The 18,937-nt window shown below is 34.5% G+C and overlaps 1 protein-coding gene and 1 long non-coding RNA gene across 2 annotated transcripts; one reads left to right on the forward strand and one right to left on the reverse strand.

The window, feature by feature from the left end:
- Positions 1 to 721: 721 nt before the first annotated feature.
- Positions 722 to 17,559, forward strand: LOC125674820 (uncharacterized). Its single transcript, XM_048912123.2, has 8 exons — positions 722 to 1,422; positions 8,495 to 8,527; positions 8,917 to 9,068; positions 9,552 to 9,806; positions 14,861 to 14,965; positions 15,056 to 15,091; positions 15,196 to 15,255; positions 15,554 to 17,559. The coding sequence occupies exons 1-8, from the start codon at positions 867 to 869 to the stop codon at positions 15,749 to 15,751; spliced, it is 1,395 nt and encodes a 464-aa protein (XP_048768080.1). The 5' UTR covers positions 722 to 866; the 3' UTR covers positions 15,752 to 17,559.
- Positions 5,191 to 5,963, reverse strand: LOC130053249 (uncharacterized). Its single transcript, XR_008801776.1, has 2 exons — positions 5,796 to 5,963; positions 5,191 to 5,548 (listed from the first exon to the last, which is right to left on the reverse strand). It is a non-coding gene; the product is annotated as an uncharacterized LOC130053249 (long non-coding RNA).
- Positions 17,560 to 18,937: the final 1,378 nt, after the last annotated feature.

Below are 18,937 nucleotides of genomic sequence, written 5' to 3' on the forward strand. Positions count from 1 at the left end.
AATTTTGGTCTGACTTTTATCATTCGAACAAAATATTGTTTAATACGGCACATATACCTTTCAACTTCAGGGAACAAAACCCATTAACAATTTGTCTCAGATAATATAAACGTCTATAACAAATGAATATTATAGTACAACGCAAGCAAAGATTTACTGGTATAGACATGGGTAAAACCATAAAAAACATGAAATTCCATCCAACTATTATTGTATTGCATGCAGTAATTTCCATTTTTGAGAACAAGCCTGCAAAGTGTACTTTTCAATTTCTGAAAAACTGCATTAGTTTACTTATAAATTAGACGATTCCATCTGCAATATTTTTTTAAATATAATTATGCTACTTTTAAACATCAATTCATATGTCAACTCAGTAGAACTACACCTTAGAGCAATAGCAAACACAACGGAGCGTGTGACAGTTCAACAGGGGGTTGTTTATTCCTAATAGTATCCCACCTCTGGTATTTCCAGGGGTCCCTGTTAGACCTTTCCTCAATTTTCTAACCTTTATATTATGCATGAGATTCATCACTGTTCGTTATGTTCATTTGTTGATCTTAAATTGATCAAATTGGTCTTATGTGTATGTCGCTATAAACATAATGACTATTCTGATAACTGTAAGATATTATGAATAACAGAACTACACCCCGATCTTACCGATTTTGATTTTGAAGCACGATGCAACAATCTTTAGACAAGAGAAAAATTAAGAAAATGGCTATTCAGCGAATCCATACTTTTGATATCGATTTTGAGATTATAAACGGAAGGACATTTCGAGTATTTCCTAAAATCTGACAGACTGGACTAAAAATAGAAGTTAACAAGCTGTATAGAGCCTGTATCTACTTTCGAAAATGTCTTATGCATTACTTGAAAATGAATTAGAAAACGAGCAGTTTTTCAAACAAGATGAAGGAATGAGTATCGGGATATTATCATATGAGGCACTGAATGATCCGATGCCGAAACAAGATGTCCTAAAGGAATCGGTTCCACTGCCGACGGATAAGAAATACCATTTGTTTGTATCCTACAGTTCAGAGGATAGGGACGATGCAATCAAGATATGTGATCATATGGAACAAAGATTTCACATGAAATGTATGAATTTCGAGCGTGATTTCATCCCTGGAAAACATATTGATGATAACATCGCGGATGAAATGCGGAGCAGTGTCAAAGTTCTCATAATTCTAAGTCCGAATTATACAAAAAGCCACTGGTGCGTTCAGGAGGCACGGGAGGCCTGCGAGTTATCGTTCACAGATTTATCAGACTTGAATGTAATCCCATTGATGCTTCGGCCACTGGATGGTAAATTACCTCCGTTTTTGAAGTCCTTGGTTTATATCGATGCACAGAGAGAGCTTGATGTACCTGCAAAGATACACGAAGCATTTGTGCATTCAGGTAAAGTATCATTTGTTAATTAACTATCTGTCGCCATTTTGTGTGTCAGTTGTCAATAAAAAAACATCAGAATATTTGACGCCTTCTATACTTTATAACTCCCCTAAACTGAAAGCTAAATTGAGCTTTCTGATTGAAATTTATCCGTTGTCGTCGTTGTCAACTTTTTACGTTTTTATCTTCTTCAGACCCACAGCGCCAATTCCAGACAACCCTGGTACAGATCACCCTTGGGTGAAGGGTATTCATTATAGGCTGTTTATAAGATTTGAGAAGTCGCGTGCGTTTTTGCGGGACAGATGTCTTTTACCGCGGAAGTGTTCTAATAGAGAAGGACGTCTTTTATCTATTTATTTATTGGAGAAGGGTTTACACATTTTTTATGACCACGGAAAAAGTAATTCAAATCTAAACTTCCAACTGTAATCTTAAATTCAAGAAAATCAATAGGACCCTTTGCACTATACCTTTCACTTAGAGGGACATTCTATTATCAGAAGACAAGAAAATCAATATACTGTTTGACAAGCGGTGTATTCTTTGAAGGTCATGTCATCAAGCTTTATCTATTGAGGTAATCGTATTAAAGATTCTAAGCATGTAAGCTTGTTAATCCAAACATGCAACCATGTTCATTTCTCAGTTGAGCTATGTGTGTTTGTGACTCAAGAGGTGTAAGTTATGTTTCCCGGAAATGTATACCTCAGTGATGTACTCTTCATTTGTGTCAACGTTTGATTTCTTATTTTACACTTCTCTATATAAAGATGTATAATGTTCAAAAATTAAAAAGATTCGGCAAACACTAGAAACGGTTTAATTGTGTTCATAATTATCTTGTGAATTGAAAATTTTGGTTTTAACGAACATTTTACTATTATATTGTTTACATAGCAAAGAACTGTAAGCTCTGAATCTCAAATGTTTGCTGACCATTAGAAATACCTTTGACAAGCATTGTAAACACTAAATATGGAAAAGTAAGATTTGAAAATGTTCTGCTCAAATCGTGTACATGACCCTTTAAAATGATATTGCTTTGTTATCCACGTAAACCTGATGGTTATATTTCTAGGAGCTGTGTCATGCTTCATATGGTGTTAATGTTTATGATAATTGTATGTTACTGTATGTGTATGGTTACATATGTATGTATTGTATATTGTTTGTCTACTTTGCCATGTATATTTTTTTTTAAGTTTTTAAGTTTCATTCTTTATTTCTCTCATCTCTGCCGTTCGAATCCCGCTCGCGCCGGTAAGTGAGAAAGTTACCCAGTTTACTTTCGGAAGGTCGGTGGTCTCTTCCCGGGTACATTGTATCTGGGTTCTCTCTTCCACCAACAAAAACTGGGAGCCACTATATAACTGAAAAATTGTTGAATGTGGCGAAAAACATCTAAACAATCAATCATTCTTTATTTCAACTTCTCTCATTATGTGTGTGATTTATTATTTCTAGAATAATTGTGCACATGTTACACACAGCGTACTGCAAGATCTAGTTTGGTGGTGCTCATTGAATATGAGTTTTTATGAGATCATAACCGATGATGTGAAAATGCAGTCAGATATTTATGAGACAATTTTATCTAGTCATACTTAATATATACCGGTCATTCCTACAGTATTTCCGTTTGTAGACTTAGTATTTACATAATTGTACCTTACAACATCGCATCAGACAAGTTACAAGTCAACAATGTCAAGTCTACATGATTGTCAAATTTTGATATACCATTATGGAAAGACAACGGAAATTCACGATTATCACCGAGAACCGAAATAATTTCCAACTTCAGGACTACGCTATCTAATTGCACATATGCCAAAATTGACAACACTAAAGAGCAGCTCGAATTTGTCAACTTTTTCTATACAAAAGACTAATCAACGTGTGTCACAGTATCAGTAGGCATTACACACAGGAAACAAAAATGATCAAACATATAATATGCGTACAACATTCGTAAGGTTACGAAGAATATATTTACATCAACGCCTAATAATGTTTGCCGTTAACGCCTACTCTCAATAAAATATCTAAGTATGAAGCAGAAGTGGACGACTCTGTGGTGTCTTTTATTTCGAGCTCACAGGGATATATCGAATTGACATATGAATGAAAGTTATTATCATTAATAGACAATACGTCTTCGATATATCTAATTGTCGAATTAAAGGCCACAGCAAGATATTTTTTCTTCTCACATAGAAGTTGTTGAATAAATTCTGCTTCATATGAATATTGAAACAGGTCAGTTAACAAAGGAGCACAATTCGTGCCCATTGAAATTCCAACAGACTGTTGGAAGACCTGATCACCAAAGACCACGAAGATATTGTCAATGAGGAACTGTAGCATATTTTTTATTTCAACTTCAGAGTACTTGTACGTGGAATCAGGGTGGCGTTTAGCAAAGTAATTTTTTGGATTACTGATCTCTAGGTATGAATATTTCCTTTTTCCATTTTTGTTGAAGAAGCAATGTTTATGATGTCAAACGTCTAGTCTTTAACTTATCGTGAGGAACGGTCGTGTAAAGCGTTGAAAAGTCATAGGTTTTAATGTTATTGATTTGGGAAAAGTTTTGCGAGTCAAAGTTTACTAAAAGTTCTTTAGAATTTTTTGGAATCCACATTTGATTAACTAACACCACTTCTGGCATATGTAGTCGCACAGTGAGTTTGAAGTTTGAAGTTTCCCCTTCACAGCTGTTAATATTTTCGTGAGGAGTAAAGAGAGGGGCTTGGTAGAGCACTTACTGGATCCAGCAATGAATCTTTGTTTGTAAGAGTTTTTATGTAGTTTAGGAATCCAGTATAGATGCAGTAACTGATATTCATTGGACCCATTGACTGGGATATTAAATGTGTCTAAAACTGAAGCATGGTTTTGAAGAATGTCATCTTTTGAAACGGCAGTTGTAATAATGAGTCTTACAAAGATAATGTTGTTAAAAGCTTTGTCAGCTGGAACCAAAACATATCCCTCATGTAAAACGTTTACAGTACCAATTTTGATGCACCAGATGCGCATTTCGACAAGTAATGTCTCTTCAGTGATGCTGAAGCCGAAATTTTGGAAATCCGAAATAACAATAAACTTATAAGACCTAAAAGGAAAAACAGAGTGCCAACAACTGGAGCCAAATTCGTCCAAGGATCAGAGCTATGCACGAGGGAAATAAGCCTTAATTTTCAAATGAATTTCTAAATTTCATCGCAGAAATTATATATACATCCGTATTTTCAAGCTAGTAACGAAGTACTTAGCTATTGGGCTGTAGAGACCTTCGGGGACTAACAGTCCACCAGCAGAGGCCTCGACCCAGGGGTCATAATGTAAAAATTATACGGTACCAATTTTGATGCACCAGATGCACATTTCGACAAGTAATGTCTCTTCAGTGATGCTCAAGCCGAAACTTTGGAAATCCGAAATAACAATAAACTTGTAAGAGCTAAAAGGAAAAACAGAGTGCCAAAATATAGAGCCAAATTCGTCCAAGGATCAGAGCTACGACACTAACCAGACCCAACCAGAGCAGTCCCAAAGCAGTCCCAGTAAACAAACCGAAAAGCAGTCCCAGCGGTCCCAGTAGGCGGGGTTAAAATAACTAGTGGGAGGAGCTAAGCCGACAGTGAGATTATCAATCAAAATTGTCGATAATCGCTGGAGCGCGTCAATACGGTAGTCGAAATTGAAGATAAATGACGTAGAGTATAATTAAAGAAAAAAGAGAATACATTATACACGAAAACAGCACATATTCAAAATATTTATGTGACACTTTTTCATGAATTTATAACAAAATGATAGTTTATGAATACGAGTGAAAAAAGATACATGCAGAGTTTATAAGTCTGATAACCACAAATTCACAACGTAAAATCAATTGACGTCCATGTTCTGTCAGGCAGTTTTGTTGTTGTTTTTCATTGTTTATTTTTGTTCATATTTCATACATTTGAAGTGTATGTTGGGTTCTGAAAATTATGTTTTTAATTTTTTTTTTATTTTAAACATATTTTATTGAGAATGTAAGCATATGACACAACAAAATTTGAGAAAATGTTTATTGGTCAGCTCAGTGCTCACAAACCTCTCTCACCGAGGGTGGAAACTGAAACATACATGTAAGAACAATATTAATTACATATTACAATATCACAAGACAGTATTCAATCAACACGCTAACGCTGAATATCAAAACAACAAAATAATGACATTCATGGCACACCATACTCGAACAAAAATAATAACGCACATTTCAAATCATGAAAACAGTCATGAGCTTAACTAATAATATAAATGCATATGTGTTATAACTAATTACATGCTACATGACAACAAATATACACTGTACTTACTCTTTAGGGGCACAAACACCAAAACACAAATCAACTTTTGCTATAAAAACAAGCATGGCCTATGCCGGATCAAACTGTAAACAATCTAATAACCGAACCAAATCCGGAATAAATTCCGGCGCCACCACAGAGAAACTCAACAGGATTGGGAAACAGGCAGAGCCTATGTAGGCCCTCTCCCAAATACAAAGGTCAAGTACAAAGGTATGATTGATAAAAAGGAAATGTTATTATGTTGCATAAGTATATTGATTTCTTGACTGGGTTTTTGAAATAACTGTGTCGCCTAAATGATTTATTCACTTATCGTCTATATTAAACTAGCAAAAACGGCTTTCCACTTACGTGTTCACGTATTTTAAAGTTGTAAATGATTGGTTAGATATGGGTTAGTTATTGCCAGCATTGTAAAATTCTTTAATTTCAGAACATTTAGACAGATTTAAATAATTATGAAGATTACAATCAAAGTGTATATGTACGTGTTGTTTTAACCTGAAATCGAAGGAACAGTGTTTGTAAAGTGCATGTTCCCAAATCGACGTGTTCAAGGCGTTACCGACGACAACATTTAACAATAATTGCTCTTTTGCTACTCATGATATCCCTGTTTTGACACCTGGAAACACACGACAGCATTTTATGTATCCCGTCTCCATGGACACAGTATACCTGAGTAGCTTCCCCCTTCAGATCAAAGCTTCCGACCCCATAGCCCTTCTCCCCTCAAGAATCATCTATAAACTCGTCTATCTAATAAATGGTCTAATGGATTTCATTTTTCAAATGTTATTGACCAATTAAAATTAATAAAGCAAATTCTAATTGAATCCGAAAAGAGTGATTTATCATTCTGGGTTAGAAAACCCAACACCGAAGATGCCACAAAGGCCAAAGCGGGCGCTGACAGATAATTATTTAATTTTTTTTTTTTTACATGAAAATATCACTGAAGTACACATACTTTTAAATTGTTACGTAAAATCATGATTTAGTGGAAAAAGAACAAGGAGTAAATTGTTCACAATCATGTAAAATCTGCTTTTTATAAAAAAGGGCATACATGTGCGTGTACATGTGCACATCATAAATCAAATTGATGTGGTTAAGACACTAATTTAGACTTAGTTACAAAGTAGAAAAAATATAAAGGTACAATGTACTTGTGGACCTATCAATCCACCATTTCCCATGACTTCAAAGACAGAATACTGTGCTTTTACCAAAGTATTTAAGTGTGTTTACAACGTATGTGCATTTGTTTGTTTGTTAGTGTGTGTTTTGTTTTCATGTGAAAACGCCTCTGTACAAATGTTTAATATTCATGATTTCATATAATTAGCCGCCGCTGAATGTAATGATAAATTCTTGTTATTCTATTTCCATCCATTATTTTTTCAAGTTCTCTAATGAAAGTGCGTCAGTAAGCGGTGAAAAAAAAACTACTGAAGTGATTTGTGTATATTCTGAATACACGGTGGACGGGGCTTTCTTGTCAATCATAACATCACGTGAATCATTCACGCTTGGATAAACAAAGCAGTCCCGGGGAGTGCTGGGACCACTGGGATTGCTTTTTAGAGCAGTCCCACCTTTTGAGAAAGCAGTCCCAAAGCAATCCCCGGGACTGCTTTCTGGGACTGCTTGGGTGTCAGTTTGGGTGTGGTTGGTACTGTATGTATGAGGGAAATAATCCTACATTTCAAATTGAATTTCTAAATTTTATCCCAGCAATTAAATATACATCCGTATATCATGTAACCTATCTAATTCTTTTATCATTTCTGGTTTACTAAACACAGAAGGATAGATGGTGCATAGTTTTGTTTTAATATGTTTAATGCGGGATTTTAATATTCCTCTTATGCTTTTAACCCATTCTGAAAATGTATGAAGTTCTTCTTTTTCATTTATAGTCCATCGTCTGGCATAATTTTCGACAGAATTCATAATAGAGATGAAATTCTGTCGCCTATTAAAAGACCTTTGAAAAACGTAAAAATCAAAATTAATGTAAAATATTCAACATTTCCTTCTAAATAACTTCGAGATATGGTTTGTCGGTCTAGGTGAAGAATAACTCATTTATTGTTTTCCTCTTCTTACGCGGTCTCGGTAGCTCAGTGGTAGATATTTATTTTCTTAAACGGGGGGTCGTGAGTTCGATCCCCGCTCATGCCATGGCCGCGTCAAAGTTATGAGATTGATCACTGTTCCTTATCTTCACCTTGCACGTAAGACATAGACATAGATAGTGGTTGCTCCTTTGCCAAACGCTCGTCATTTCGAAGTGAGAATCACGGGTCTTTCGGGTATAACCTTAACCACACAGGTCCCGTGTCGCGGCAGGCGTTGACACGATAAAAAAAAAAACCTCACTGCCTCAGAGCGCTAACCATAGGTCTAAATTTGTGGTACTTCACCTACAGCTGGTAATGCCTCAATATGAGCGAAAAATTCTCGATGGGATGTAAATCAAACAAACAGTTAGTCAAACACCTACTTTTTCTATTAACGAAACGTGTACTTTTTTATCTTGGGAATAATCCCGACTGCTTCTGATGTAAATCAATTCATGTAACTTTAGCATTCAATGTACGTTCGGCCAATACCAGTCTGACAGCATTAGTATCTAAATAATGTCATTTCTACCTCTAAATAAGGTGTAATGATATGATGTTTTTATATTTTTCAAATAGGTTCCATTGATCCTTTATTCAGAAATAGTAGTGGTAAGTAATTATTTATATACATGTACATTTCCTTTTGTCAGCCAATTTGTAGAGTTATATTACTTTTAGTGATGCAATTTTCTTCTTACATCAGAATTCAACCTTCTAATTCTAAATCCACATAACAACTTTAAAACCTTTTTTTCCTGAAACGAAATGGCTTAAACATCAGATGATAAAATGTGCCTTTATCCTAATCTGATACCAATCTTCCATCAATTTGTCTTATATGATCCATTTATTTGTTTGCAACTTACAGCATGGCTGACAAAGACATTATTTAAAAACAAATTAGAAATGTATACATAATTAAGATTGTACCAAACTTATTACTCTTACATTAATCAGATTTCTTGGTTGCAAACTAAACGTTTTCTATCTTATTGCAGAAAGGACGTTATATGCAAATAATGGAGCATTTCTTTGCCAGAAGTTTGCATCAAAAGCAAATTTTTGGGAGCATGGGTTTGCTTACCGGTTTCCGCCCCTGGATGATCACGAAAAAGTGAAATTGGCTTCCTTTGATCTCGATCCTATAAAGGTGATAATGAAATAAGGGCAATATTTAATGTAGTGTTCTAGATATTATGATACCATAGTCTAAAATGAACATAACACCATGGATCTCAGTTCTGTAACAGTGAATCAACTAATACCAATTTATTTCTTTTATTGACATGTGGGAAGCAGTAATTATTTCCAAAGAAACACGACTATTTCATAACCAACCCGATTTATCAATGTGAAAATCTGTTGATAGAGCACCTATTTTTATCTTTGAAAATTCTACCAGTTGTATGGTAGACGATCATACCATTTATATGGTAGAGAATTCTACTAGTACATCATATTTAAAAACAAGTTTTCTAGTTAAAATAGAATATACGAACCTTATTGCTAGTATGCACATATATTTCAAAGCTTGTTGTTTTCATACCGTACCTATCCGAAGTTTCACATTTCACTCTTCTCATTAATTACCGGTGTTGACGCATTTCAGTGTAGTTTATTTTCTCTGTTTCAGTGTGCCAAACATTATGATTTCCTTACAAAGGATTTGAATGACAGAATGCTTATTCGGAACTATCCATTATTTGTTTCTAAATGGCGCTTTCTATTGGTGTGTGTGATGTTTCTGGGAACCACGTGTTTCTTTGCTGGATTGGATTTCATGGATGGCAAAATACATGATCAAGACACACTAAACACTGTCAGCATCGTTGTTATCGTTTGGATTTGCCCATGTGCCTTTTGTTTTATGTATGTCTGTCGACGACGAGTAAGTATTAATTATTGTCTTCTCTATAGACTGGTTATTGAGTACTATGATCATTAAAAATGAAATTGTCTTATAAACCCCGAGATTTAGTAAATGTGTACACATAATTCAAAGGGACAGTTTTATTCCCGTCAAAATTTGAAAAATAAATAAAAAGGAATAAACAAATTAAAAAAAACCCAACAAATTCTTGTAAAAGAAAATCGATGTATTTGTTTGTGTTTAGAATGATCTGCCTTCTGCAATACTGTTGTCTTCCAAATGGATTATGTCCCAAAGAGACCCCACATTTGCAAAATGCGCTATGTGTTAGTATTTTCTTTTCTTTTTTAGTCATTTCTTCTTTATGTCCTATATACGTGAGTTTTCCAAATATTCGCGAGCACTGTAGATTTGTACATTATATTACACACACCATGTAATCCCCACATCATCAAGGCAAAAAGAAAAAATAATAATGAATAATAATAATGATGATGATAATAATAATAGAAATAATTAAAACACATGGTCGACAGGGGATGCTTGCTCCTCCTGGGTACCCGATCCCACCTTTGGTGTATCCAGGAGTATGCGTTTGCCCAGTTGTCTATTTGTTATTACTTAAGGGATTTATGAGATTGAGCATCGCATAAGATTTACGACGAATGAAGCTTGTGATGTACGTTCTATTTCTTCAATTGCACTTTTCTTGTAAAATCGCTAAACCTGGCATGAGAACCTTGCAGGATAAACAATACTTGCTATGTCATGTGAAGAAATTCGATATTGATTGCTTGATTGAATATTGTTTAACATCCATTTCGAGAATATTTCACTCATATGGAGACGTCACCACTGCCAGTGAAGGGCTACAAAATTTAGGCCTATGCTCGGCGCTTATGGCCTTTGAGCAGCGAGGGATCTTTATCGTGTCACACCTGCTGTGACACGGGACCTCGGTTTTTGTGGTCTCATCCGAAGGACCGCCCCATTTAGTCGCCTTCTACGACAAGCAAGGGGGTATTGAGGACCTATTCTAACCCAGATTCCCGCCGGATAAATTCGATATTGAAAACTAAGTAACCTTGGGACATCGTGTAATAAATTTCTTATTTTCACGAAACTTTACTGCACATTATTTTAACAGTGTAGCTAATCTTAGAAATAAAATTCGGTCAGATGGAGAATATCTATTTAATTGTGTCTTGCAAGTCAAGACATATATTAAGTTCCAAGGAAACCCTACATGACCACGAGAATATACACAAAAGCATAATGTTTCTAGAATACGAATTACTCTACAATTCATTTTGCTTTGAACACCCATTAAGAGTCTTTCGGGACATGGAAGTATACATTATTTCATACGATGAAATTTAATGACAATTTTCAGTATGACCCGCTATGCGTGCTTATTGCCGAAAATATGTCTTTTCTTGTCACATATTTAAAAAAGGTTGGCGCCCTGGAATAGATATGCCATACATTTAGAGGTCATTTACTTCTGGTTGTCTACATTTAATTCTGGTTATCTGCATTGTGCTTCTGAGATCCTTGCACCAAACGAGCTTAGTTTCTCCGAGCCAAGTTTGTAATAATTTACAGATAGCCAGTATACCATACCATACTTCAATATAACTGTTTTTATTTGGTCAGCACTAACTTCAATTGACTCGAATCTAAAGCAATACAGAATTATGAAAACCGTAAGAAGTGTAGGGTTAAAAGATTCTGGTGTTATAGTTATCAATTTGACCATTTTTGGTATCTATATAATTTAACGTTATAAGATTAGTCAATAGTCCTTGTAATTGTAGCGACTCGTTTATAAAGTGTTTTCTATAGAGAAATAAAAATAGCATTGTGTTCATTAAGATATTGTAACTTATAACCAAGAATAACCATTATCTATTGTGAAGTACAAATCATTGTTTTCACATTGATTTTGAAGGAGGACAATAGGTCCTGTACCTTAGGACATGTCCATAAGACATGCAAGATAGTTTCTTCTTCTATATATCAAAAGGAGTATAATTTTAGTCCCCTTTCCCGTATTTGTAGAGATTAATGTTAGTTGTAAGAATATACTGATTTACTCACTTACTTACTGGCAAGACCAATAGATGGCAGACCAATGACGGAGGTTGGTATTGGTGACAGACTTTTGCTACCTGGTCGACATGCTGTCATCAGGTGGAGGCTGTGAACTTGTTGCAGCTACACGTTGCAAGGCTGCCTGGAAACAGTTTAGAGAGCTGCTACCAATCCTAACCAACAAGCACCTACCAACAGCTACTAGAGGGCGTTTATACTCCTCATGTGTCAGAAGTGTGCTTTTGTATGGCTCCGAAACTTGGGCTGTTCTGCTAACACTAAAAAGAAATTGCAGCGTAACGACAAAGCAATGATAAGATGGATCTGTTTGGTGAAGCCTGAGCAGACCATTCCGTTTGAAACCCTCCTCGCTCAAGTCAACTTAAAAAGCCTCGCAGACATCATGCAGAAGAGCAGACTGCGTTGGCTGGGGCACGTTGAGCGCAGCACTGGCTGGATTGCTCAAGTCCGACAACTGAACGTACCAGCGGAGATGACCACTGGCAGACCCAAACTGTCTTGGGAGGGTGTCGTGAAGCGGGATAGGAAAGCCCTGGGTATGAATTCCGTCAACCCTCATCACAGACAGGAATGGAGATGAAGACTTAGATCAAGACTGGACAGTCAGGCCCCACCCTCAACAGAGGATTAATTGATGGCCTGATCAACAAATAAACTGGATATGATGATGATGACTCTATACTGTAACCATAGTAGTTTTGAACTTTTTGTACTTTTAAAAGGAAGTTCATGTATATTTTCTCACTGATCTTTTGTAATCAGAAACAACTTTCCCATTGTACATAACTGTCCAAATGGAATTATATGTTCTGAACATTGAATGAAAGGTGAAGATTGGTTTTGGTCCTTTTTAGAAACAAAGATGCTCTTCAATAAGTAGGTATACTAGGTTTGAAATTATTTTTTTCAGGAATTATTTTTATATTAATCATTACTTTCTTTATAATAGCTTGTAAACCTGCATAGCCAAGAAAATTTGTTTTTATTTTATATTTGGATTGAAATTCAGCGAGACTGTAAAATGCTCCGTCTTCATCCAGAATACCTGATATAAAATTTATGTTGGTGAAAATGGCTTTTCTTACATGTAACTAGCTAATGTGTTATCAAGACTTTGACAATTGCAAACTACAGTACACGTAATATCAACAACATAAATAACTCATTTTGGGCCGTACATTTTCCCATGAATGCTACTGGTTAGTCTAGATCCAATTAATAGATACTACTATGAGGCACACAGTTATGAATATTACTATAACTGTTTAGAAAAATATCCTATTATGATTGCAAATTATTCCTTTTCTCTCCCTTCCTCCCTCTTTCTTCTTCCTTTTCTCCCTGTCAAAATCAAAATACACTTAAATGTAATAGTGTTGATGTTTAAAATGTCATACAATCCTATATATAAAATCTAATAACATTTTTGATTTTTTTTTTCAAGTGTGTGACCGGTCGTCTAAAAGTCTTCTGTCGTCAATATATTTCAAAGACGTATTTAGATGTGTTATATATATGTTGTCTATGTACAAATGTATGGAAGTACAGGTGTGTATGTAAAACTTATACGGCATCAATTCTGATGCACCAAATGCGCATTTCGACAAATAATGTCTCTTCAGTGATGCTTAACCGAAGTGTTTGAAATCCGAATTAACGATAAACTTGCTAGAGCTATTATAAGGAAAAACAGTGTGCCAAAAAGTGGAGTCAAATTAATGTATGTATATATGACGAAATATTTCTCAACATACTGTAATTGTTATATCAATATTGTTTACATCCACTGGCTATAATATTGATCTATTTTACAGCTTTAATAATGGATTATCTATTCTACAGCTTTAATAATGAACTAATATTATTTATCTATTTTACAGCTTTAATAATGAACTAGTAATATTCATCTATATTACAGCTTTAATAATGAACTAGTAATATCTATCTATTTTACAGCTTTGATAATGAACTAGTAATATCTATTTATTTTACAGCTTTGATAATTAACTACAGTAGTAATATATATATATTTTACAGCTTTAATAATGAACTAGTAATATGTATCTTTTTTACAGCTTTGATAATGAACTAGTAATATCTATCTATTTTACAGCTTTAATAATGAACTAGTACAATTGTAATATTTATCTATTTTACAGCTTTAATAATGAACTAGTAATATTTATCTATTTTACAGCTTTAATAATGAACTAGTAATATTTATCTATTTTACAGCTTTGATAATGAACTAGTAATATCTATCTATTTTACAGCTTTATTAATGAACTAGTAATATTTATCTATTTTATAGCTTTGATAATGAACTAGTAATATTTATCTATTTTACAGTTTTAATAATGAACTAGTAATATCTATCTATTTTACAGCTTTGATAATGAACTAGTAATATTTATCTATTTTACAGCGTTAATAATGAACTAGTAATATCTATCTATTTTACAGCGTTAATAATGAACTAGTAATATCTATCTATTTTACAGCTTTATTAATGAACTAGTAATATCTATCTATTTTACAGCTTTGATAATGAACTAGTAATATCTATCTATTTTACAGCTTTGATAATGAACTAGTAATATCTATCTATTTTACAGCTTTGATAATGAACTAGTAATATTTATCTATTTTACAGCTTTGATAATGAACTAGTAATATTTATCTATTTTACAGCTTTGATAATGAACTAGTAATATTGATCTATTTTACAGCTTTAATAACGAACTAGTAATATCTATCTATTTTACAGCGTTAATAATGAACTAGTAACATCTATCTATTTTACAGCTTTAATAATGAACTAGTAATATCTATTTATTTTACAGCTTTGATAATTAACTAGTAATATCTATTTATTTTACAGCTTTGATAATGAACTAGTAATATCTATTTATTTTACAGCTTTGATAATGAACTAGTAATATCTATTTATTTTACAGCTTTCCTCATCAATTCACCCCGTGTTACTCCGTCTCAACGTAGAGTTCTACACGACGAGTAAATGCTTGATTTTCTTTGATAACAGTTCTGTTTCCAAACCCTCTGTATCCTTTTAGACTATCAGAAATGTATGGAATTGTATTCAAAGTAGAACGAGATGTTAATTGTTTAGATTTCTTAACGATGTTCATCAGCTCAACATCTTTAAGTATGATGCCTCAGAGTGTCGGGTAAGTGAATATACAGTCATGTGTAATACGTGTATGTAAGAATAAAACCCGCTAATTTTAATGTATTGCTTATAGGTGTATTCATCATTTGTTTTGCTTTACAGAAATATATTTGTCTTGTGCTAGAGAAAATGAGACCGGCCTTAAGTGAAGAAGAGATCAAGGTATGGTTTACCCAGAACCTTCACCTTTACATTAAATGTGCAAAGTCAAAGTATAAACTCACATGCACTTAAAGCATCATATTTGTGGATGATTGAATTTACAATGAGTAACGAAAATATAGTGAACTTGATTTCAAATTTATTGTAACAAATGTATTGTATATGGATGGTATTCAATATAAGTTAATATTCAAAATAAATTAGTATTCAAGATAATTTAGTATTCAAAATAAGTTAATTAATGCAGTGGGACACTGATACTAGTAGTGCATGTCTATATACTTTTTTCCTTCGATAGAAAACAACGGATGATTTGTTTAATGGGAAATTGAGGGACTTGCAGCTGACCAATGGCCTGATTAATTGGACATCTTTGCCAGAGAGCGCCTCCAAACGTCACAACACTAGGAACTACAGAGCTTGCCTGTGTGAAATGGTGGAAGATATTCTTAATTCAGAGAGAAGAGATACAAATCGGGGAATCATCGAGGTCTGAATAGAATGGACACCAGAATTACTAACAGTCACTAGAAGAATCCCTCCATTGTCGAGGTCTGAATAGAATGGACACGAAAATTACTGACATTCACTTGAAGAATCTTAATTAGTTTTAATATTAAGTTTGTTTTAACCATAAAGCAAACACACACACACGCACGCACGCACGCACACACATACACACACATGCACGCACGCACACACACACCTCCGCCCAAAGGAAAAGGGTAAAACTACTGAGACTACTGAATTGAAGTTGGTGATGTATAAAACTACTTTTAAAACGATTATTAGCCTAAGGTTTGAACTTTCACTAAATCAACGACCCCAATCAACCTATAAAGTATTCTATACAAATGAGGTTCTGCAATATATATGCAAAGGCTTCTTTACACCCATTTCTGTTTCTTTCAAATACTGACGTAGTATCATATAGTTCCTTAAAGTACCTATTTCTAAAATATTCTCGTGCTAAGATAGCACACAAATGTTTTGCGACAAGTTTTGAAACATATATCGTATGTTATAAAGCAGCGTGTGTTGGAAGAGACTGCGTGCCTTGAAAGTTTGTAAACAAAAACGGACCGTATAGCCAACCTATGATTTGTATGAAATGAAGTACTAAAGATACATGTAGCTACATTGTATTTATATATACATGATATATCATCAACTGTTGACCGTACACTGAAATGAAAAGATATCTCCGTCTGTTGGTTTGCCACAGTGTACACTAGTAAACTATTTTGGTTTGTATAATGATGCTAAATTGTGTGGTGGAAATATTGTATCTACTATTGCCTAAAAGGTCTACCGTAGACTGAAATGTTTGTATACACACGCAAGATTTTGTTTTGATCAAAAGAGCAAATGTTCATTATATGCAGCACTTGCTCTCTGTCATTTAGATTATTCAAGTAGTTCATGGTACTCTGGATCACCCAAAGCACTGAAACATAAATCAATCATTTATCAGAACGGGGTTATTGTATTCATATCAGATTTATCTCCAAGACATTCATTTAAGTACAATGTTTTGATACTTAAGATTGTTAAATGGGGACAGCAGAGTGAAACAAATGAGATTGAACCATGTTTGTAATATTGCACATAAAAAAGCTCCTGTCTATCGTAGAACAAATTTAACAAGTATATGAATAATGTGATCAATATTATAACACTAAATCTGTAAGTAGTCCCGATTTTAGATTACCACCAATCAAACTGTGCCAAGATCAGACCTAGTATCATGACATGCCAACTAACATCAAGCAATTACGAAATCTTTTAAACACTCTGCCAAGAAACGCCCGTTGGAAGATTTCAAATATTGTTTATAGAGATCTTTTGTATCGTACTTTTGATTTTTAACAATTATAGTTTTGATACATTGTTTTTTATTCTTTGGTAGTTTATTTTTCAAATTTAATACAGGTTTTTTTTTAACCTGTCATATCTGTATAAGGTGCCTTGATGATACATAATTGCTAAAACCTTGCCTACATCGTTTGCTTGATATCATATTTGGATGTTATTACTTATTTGTTACAATAAGGACCCCATTGAAAACAAGCAGCTGTGCTTTAATGGGATATCCTTAGGTGCAAATCAATACAAAGATACTGTGATAATCATTGTATCTATTTAATATAAACTTCAAGTCTTCGAAATTACATGATATTTTACGAGCATACTGTATATGGAAACATGTATTTATATTTCATTGATCTTGTCAGGTAAAATGCTATTTATATCACCCTGTGTAATACATTGATTTTTAACCCAAATAAATCTATCTATTTTTGACATGTAGTCATTGTATTGATAAGAAAACGAACAAGAGGCCATGGGGCCTTATAGGTCACCTGAGTATCATGTAACAACTTTCCAATGTTTGAATTAGGTTTGTGTTTAAATATAAGAATTTTACTTTTGGATGGAAGAAACATTGAATAGCTATGTGGTCAGCTCCGCCTTTGCACCAGAACCCCTGACCCAGGGGCCATAAATTTCAGTTTTGAAAGAAGCATCCTTGATCATCATTATCATACTATTAGTTTGTCTACTTAATACCCAGCAGCAGAGGAGAAGATTTTCAAAGAAATAAAATGCATTTTCACTATATGATCAATAGGGCCCCACCCTAATACCAGAACCTCTGACCCAGAGGCCATAAATTTCATAATTTTGAAAGAGGCATCCTTGCTCATCATAATCATGCTATTGGTTTGTCTACTTAATACCCAAGGACAGAGAAGAAGATTTTCAAAGAAATAATGCATTTTCACTATATGACTTATAGAGCCCCACCCTAGCACCAGAACCCCTGATCCAGGGGCCATGAATTTCACAATTTTTAACAAGAGGTACTGTGAGCAATGCTCACTAAGAATACCCCCCGCTTACCCCAATCTCCCAAAGGGTGTTGGTAATAGGTATAAACTACCTCTTTTCTGAGTGTTGCTACTTAGATGTCCAGTGCGCATGACCTTTGACCTTTTGACCCCAAAGTCGATAGGGAACATCTTCATCCCATGGGTAGTCCATATGTATGATATGGTGACTGTAGGTGGAAAAGATAACACTTTAGAGCCCAGAAACCATATTGCTACTTCAATGTCCAGTGCGCGTGACCTTTGACCTTTTGACCCCAAAATCGGTAGGGATCATCTTCATCCCATTAGTAGTCCATATATATGATATGGTGACTGTAGGTGGAAAGGATAACGCTTTAGAGCCCGGAAACCATATTGCTACTTCAATGTCCAGTGCGCTTGACCTTTTGACCCCAAAATCGATAGGGATCATCTTCATCCCATTAGTAGTCCATATATATGATATGGTGATTGTAGGTGGAAAGGATAACGCTTTAGAGCCCGGAAACCATATTGCTACTTCAATGTCCAGTGCGCTTGACCTTTGACCTTTTGACCCCAAAATCGATAGGGAACATCTTCATCCCATGGGTAGTCCATATGTTTGATATGGTGACTGTAGGTGGAAAGGATAACGCTTTAGAGCCCGGAAACCATATTGCTACTTCAATGTCCAGTGCGCTTGACCTTTGACCTTTTGACCCTAAAATCGATAGGGAACATCTTCATCCTATGGGTAGTCCATATGTATGATATGGTGACTGTAGGTGGAAAGGATAACACTTTAGAGCCCAGAAACCATATTGCTA

Source organism: Ostrea edulis, chromosome 3 (genome assembly GCF_947568905.1).
Source record: "Ostrea edulis chromosome 3, xbOstEdul1.1, whole genome shotgun sequence".
Classification (NCBI taxonomy): domain Eukaryota; kingdom Metazoa; phylum Mollusca; class Bivalvia; order Ostreida; family Ostreidae; genus Ostrea; species Ostrea edulis.

Excerpts from the sequence above, each read along its gene's own strand:
- LOC125674820 (XM_048912123.2), top strand. The coding sequence starts at position 867 with ATGTCTTATGCATTACTTGAAAATGAATTAGAAAACGAGCAGTTTTTC. Across the intron at positions 9,807-14,860 it reads TGTATGTCTGTCGACGACGA|CTTTCCTCATCAATTCACCC; the intron begins GTAAGTATTAAT and ends TTTATTTTACAG. Across the intron at positions 15,256-15,553 it reads TAAGTGAAGAAGAGATCAAG|AAAACAACGGATGATTTGTT; the intron begins GTATGGTTTACC and ends TTCCTTCGATAG.